We start from the raw sequence: 6,028 nt of genomic DNA on the forward strand, positions 1-6,028 counted from the left end.
ATTTATTGTAAATGCTAACATGTACAACAATGCATTAGAATAGTAACAGGAATTTCACGTGCCAATAAATAAATAAAGTCTGGAAAATACTAAGTTAAGGAGATGTTTTATTGTTATCCTTTTTAACTTTTTGGGTGTAACAACTATAGGATCTGTCAATAAACTGTACATTAATTATACTGTATGCCTACTTGTTTTATGTGGTTATCTCGTATCGTAAAAAATATTTTTTTTCCTTCGGTAGGCTTAATGAATTTAACTTGTATGGTTTAATAATAATATGTACTTTGTCTACAATATCTCCAGCTTTTATTTTTGTTATTTTTATTATTAGTGATTTTACTTAAAAACGCATAAATTAATTGACATAAATATCATATATTTAACAACAACACTACTAAACGGTTTTGATTGTATATTACAGTCATTGTAACATCAAACCAGATGTTCAACCCCCATATTGCTGTTACACTCACAGATTAGAAATTATTGCAATGTTTGTGACTCCCCCCAAAAAATTAGCCTTATGTTTTGATCATGCATTGATGTTTTATGTTATTGTTACAATTAATGTTTTGCTTATAAAAGTAGTAGTTCAATTTCCATATCAAGCTAATAAGGAAAGGTATCTGTGACTTGGATGATGCAATTTATTTTATTTATATTTCAGGCAATGCTGATCTTATCGGACTGTCTCCAATGAAACTGAACAAAAATAGAAGATTATGTGAAAGCCATTTTCAAGAAAAATTCATACTTCCCAGTGGTCGACTTGCATTTAATGCCCTTCCCAACTGCTACACTGCTCCTGATGAGGACACGTCTTCTGGTTCGACTGGAGTTTTATCAGCCAACAGTAGAGGTATAACATTCAATAAACTATATCTTTACATTTTTCTTACCGATTCCACTACGACCTTACAAATGTATTAACGCATTTACAGAATTTAAGCGGTTTAAGGGAAGAAATCTATCCCCTCCACGTCTTGAGTCTGGTTCAATTAAATCGAATGTATATTTGCTTGTTCACATATAGAATGTCTATTTGGAGTACCTTTCTAAAGTCAATGGTGCTAGCCTATTTCCGGCAACCGTAATTGTTTGATTATTTTGCAGTAAATTATGCTCAACTATATTAATTTGATTAATGTTCTCTTTTGTTCTTTATTTATACATGTGACATTTTAAATTATTAGTAGACCAACAGACCAACTCTTTTGTTTACATTTTTATTGTTATCTCGCAAATAATGTCATGGGGACCAATAAACCCTTAAGACCCATGTTCAATTTCTAAAAAATTGAATACACATAGAGGCAAGCTATTTAGTCCAATTTGTAACATTTCGGATTTATACCTTCCCATAATTGGTTACTATGGATGTGCTAAATTTCATGTGGATCGCTTCAGCCTTTTACTTGGAGTATGTGCAAAAAAGCAGGGGTGTAGTTTCATTTAAGAGAGTTTCATTTAATTAAGCAGGTAAAAGTGGGGGGGAATTCCCCAAAACCGCCAACATTTTATGAACAGACTATAATACATTAATACTGCGAGAGTTAGGCTTACCGTAGGTGGCACAGTAAGACCTAGGTCTGGGACCCGATTTACTTTTTCATTTTTATGTCCCCAGAGGCCAAAAAGACCATTCGTTCAAATTTGTATGTATGTATTTATATATAGGGTTATATGTGTCCGTGAACGCGATAACTTTGGTTTGAAGGTGTAAGGCGGGATAGACTTGAATGAGTTTGGGAACCAGCATGATCGGACTATGGGAACGGGGTTTAGCTAATGTTTTATGGGGTAAACATTTTTATAATTTTTTCCCTTAAGACACCAAATTTATCAATATATCTCCAGACCTTTTTAAAGAGCTTAAAGAATTTAGTTTATCAAAGTGTTTTAGTACGGTTATCGGTTACGGAGAATATTCAAAAAATTGTTCATTTTTAATTTTCATGTTATTCTTAAATAGTCCAGTCAAGGAATGAGGTGTAGAGTGCGTGAGCAGGTAACTAAGCGATTCCTTCAGAAACTTGTTCAGGGGGCTTAGGGTGTTAACATACCAAAAGTCCTGACTCCTAGGTGGTGAGCCAGGGGGTGGAGGGGGAAAAAGGGGGGGGAGAAAGGTACGCATTTTGGGTTTTTTTATTATATCTTGAAAACTATCAACTTTTTGTATACTATAGTAAATTATAAAATTGAAGAAGATTAAATTTTCTACAAGAAAAGTATATAATGTGTTTATTTTGGTTCAACAGATTACGAGTTATAACTTATTTAATTGATATCTTATTAAAATCTCCTTCAATAAGAAATACATATAAATTAGTATGCGAAATGGGGCGAATCCTATCCGCCCAAAGGAAATATAAATGATATTCTGGAAATCTTGACAAAATTTCCAGTAATTTGACACTTTAATCATTAAAATTGATCCAAAATTTAAGGCGAGGGCGAGGTAACAAAATGTCGAGTTTTGGTGTTTTTTTATTGGAAATATAAAAAAAAAACTTAAATTATCCCATTTTTAAACGCTCACCCTCCCTTTAATTTTTGACAAAATTTCATGATTAAAGTGTCAAATTACTGGAAATTTTCTCAAGATTTCCAGAATATCAGTTATATTTCCTTTGGGCGGATAGGATTCGCCCCATTTCGCATACTAATTTACATGTATTTCTTATGGAAGGAGTATTTTAATAAGATATCAATTAAATAAGTTATAACTCGCAATCTGTTTAACCAAAATAAACACATTATATACTTTTCTTGTAGAAAATTTAATCTTCTTCAATTTTATAATTTACTATAGTAGGTATACAAAAAGTTGATAGTTTTCGAGATATAATCAAAAAACCCAAAATGTGTACATTCCCACCCCCCTTTTTCCCCCCTCCACCCCCTGGCTCACCACCTAGGAGTCAGGACTTTTGGTATGTTAACACCCTAAGCCTTCTGAACAAGTTTCTGAAGGAATCGCTTAGTTACCTGCTCACGCACTCTACACCTACTTTTGGATCATTCATTGACTGGACTAAAAGAAAATTTTGTAAAATGTTGTAGTTGGCTTGTTTATGGATATATTTTGATCCAACTTACCAGATCCGAAGTTTGTTATTGAAACCTTAGGCGTTTTCTGCTAAAGGTTAGCAAAGCAATACTAATTTACAAAAAACCTATTTACGAAATCCGTCGATAGACAAATGTTACCTACCTTATGTGGCAAAATATGTCAGAGTAACTATTCTGTTATAATATATTCAGTTTATTTCTTCTACTGTATAGCTTGGTTTCAAAATCATTTACTGAATGCAAAGTTTTCTTTACAGAAGCCTTGCCTAGCACCAGTACTGCCCCTGGAATCACAACTCCAGTGAAAACCCCGAGACATCCACCTCCTGCTAATGCTGCTACTACGACAGGAAATTTCATTGGTACGCTACATAACACGTATAAAGAATATTTAATATTTTATATTTCTCTTACCCACCAATTCCACCATGTTTTATTTTTAATTATCTGTAAAAAAATATGCAATTTGTGTAACATTTGGACAGAGCTGAAATATTGCGTATTTACACTCTTTTAAGCTTGTTTATTTGATTAGAATAATTTAAAAGCCTGATTTCATCAGGTTGTGAGAATTGGTGTTTTTATCATTCACAATTGGGGTTTGTTTTAAAATTTAAAAAGTTTCAATCCTAGTTTGTTCTGTAATTTGTATTAATCATCAAAAAAATTACAATCCTTAGAGGTAAAGGAACCAATACCAATTCTTGCTAAGAGTTAGCAAGCAATACAGACTTACAAAAAACCTATTTTCCAAATATTTTGATGAATATCACTATTATGGCAAAATATGTAAGAGGAATACCAAAAAACATAATTGCCAACTTGTACTACTTGGTTTCAATACCATTTACCATAAGCAATTAATATAGCCTATTTGTTTTTGTTACAGAAATACCTAGCACCAGTACTGCCCCAGTAATCATGACTCCAGTTAAAACCCCGAGACGACGTCCACCTCCTGCAGCCACCTCGACAGGGAATATCATAGGTTCGCCTTCAAAAAGACCCCGTTTGATTTCACCCTCACCTTCACCCGTACTATTACGCCAAACCAATTCTCCCAGACGCTATCACAGGCAAGATTTTTCAACACCATTACAATCACCGTTACTGCAAACATCTTTACATTCACCAGTAGTAACAACACCGTCATCAACTTTTTGGATTTCGAATGCATCAACAACAAACAAAACAATCTCCGGACAAGCAGACCAGCCAAGGAGCCAAAAGAAAACTAAACAGAACGTTATTTAGTAACTCATCAAGTAGTCAACCCGATAAAAATATAGAAACTCTACAAAAAAAAACTTGCTGTTAAAAGAGCCACTATTTCTAGACTAAGACGGACACTTTCAGAAACAAGAAATAAATTCAAAAGATTCCTCAGTTTATAATAAAACTCCAGCAAGAACCAAAGGCGGGGCATTACTAATCGGTATGCAATCACCACAAAAGAAGACAACCGTGGTCAAAAAGTGAAAAGCTGTATGCCATATCATTGTACTTGAGATCTCCTTCATGCTACAAGTACTTATTAAAATCAATAGTTTTGCCCTGGTGTTTCAACATTTAGGAAGTGGATTTCATCTAAAGAATGTTTCAAGCCTGGATTTAACAACCAGACTTATCCAACAAATTAAATGCAAAGCAAGTAGCATGGTGGAGATGGAAAAGTCCTGTGTACTGATGCTTGATGAGATGGCCATAAAGCAATCTTTGGAGTATTGTGCAAGCTATGACTTGGTTGAAGGGTATGAAGATTTGGGATGTCTCGGGAGAAAACAGTAAAGTTGGAAGGCAGGCATGTGTATTTATGATTAGGGGCCTGTATTACCACTGGAAGATGCCGATTGGCTATTTTATAAGTAGGTGAATGGTCTTACAGGTTCCCAGACATATAAATTAATCAGGAATGTGTCAAATGTTTATCAGATGCTGGTCTCCATATAAAAGCAATAGTCTGTGACCAAAAACAGCACCAACAGAACTGCTTACAATTTGCTAGGGGTGGCATGTTCACAACCATGGTTTGAATGTGAAGTGAGTTAAAATCCACGCTTTGTATGATGTGCCACATTTAATTAAATCCATAAGAAACAACCTCCTCACACATGACTTCTGTTTTAACGGCAACACCATCAGTTTCACCGACATCAAAGAACTATTTACAATAGACCAACAGCAGTACATACAACTAGAGCAGCTCCAAAACTCACCCCTGCCCATATAAATCCCAATGTCTTCCAAAAGATGAGCGTATGTCCCTCTAGCAACACAGGTCCTCAGCCATGACCACTGCATCAGCACTGCGGACAGTTGTTGGAACTGGCCAACTGAAATCAAGAACTGCCCTACACCGCTGATTTCATGACTTTATCAACTCTTTGTTTGATGTATTGAATAGTAGAGTTTGTTAAAACTAAAAATCCGATACCTGTGCATTGAGCTTAGAGAATGCCCATACTGTAAACATAATTAAGAAAGCGATTAATGTTGTTTGAAAACCTCAGTAAAACTCAACAGCAAGAACCCCAGACCACCTTGTTTTCCTGGAATCCTTTTAACAGCAAATTCAATTCTATCACTACTCAACAGGAACCGTACAAATTATTACTGACCAGCAAGATAAAACCAGGATACCCTTGAAAACCTATTTTCAAGCATCAGGCAACGAGGCGGGTGGAACAAAAAACCCAACTGTCCGGGTATTCCGTAGCTCCCTGAGGGTTGTTCTGCTGCAATACTTAATTGAACCCCTTAAAAACATCACTACGAGCCTGACGTAGAGAATGGTATTGGACATTGGCGATTCATCCTCCAAGCTCACAGCCATGAGACAGAAGACCAACCTATCCCCTGAACTGAAAGAAGATAGTTTTAGTGTAGAGAAGAGTGAAGAGATGTATTGATATGACGTTTGACGATTTTGATCATGAGAAGGTTGGCCAGTAAA

The 6,028-nt window shown here is 35.2% G+C and overlaps 1 protein-coding gene across 1 annotated transcript; it reads left to right on the top strand.

Moving 5' to 3' along the window:
- The first annotated feature begins 611 nt into the window (after positions 1–611).
- On the top strand, positions 612–4,329 carry LOC128982735 (uncharacterized). The gene is made up of 3 exons (XM_054401673.1): positions 612–862; positions 3,333–3,437; positions 3,965–4,329. The coding sequence occupies exons 1-3, from the start codon at positions 700–702 to the stop codon at positions 4,327–4,329; spliced, it is 633 nt and encodes a 210-aa protein (XP_054257648.1). The 5' UTR covers positions 612–699.
- Positions 4,330–6,028: the final 1,699 nt, after the last annotated feature.

Source organism: Macrosteles quadrilineatus, unplaced genomic scaffold (assembly GCF_028750875.1).
Source record: "Macrosteles quadrilineatus isolate MER2022 unplaced genomic scaffold, UCM_ALF_1.0 Scaffold_1147__1_contigs__length_15323, whole genome shotgun sequence".
In the NCBI taxonomy this organism is placed as follows: Eukaryota; Metazoa; Arthropoda; class Insecta; order Hemiptera; family Cicadellidae; genus Macrosteles; species Macrosteles quadrilineatus.

Coding starts and splice junctions, on each gene's coding strand:
- LOC128982735 (XM_054401673.1), top strand. CDS start 700: ATGAAACTGAACAAAAATAGAAGATTATGTGAAAGCCATTTTCAAGAA. Junction 863..3,332: donor TTTATCAGCCAACAGTAGAG/GTATAACATTCA, acceptor TTTTCTTTACAG/AAGCCTTGCCTAGCACCAGT. Junction 3,438..3,964: donor TACGACAGGAAATTTCATTG/GTACGCTACATA, acceptor TTTTTGTTACAG/AAATACCTAGCACCAGTACT.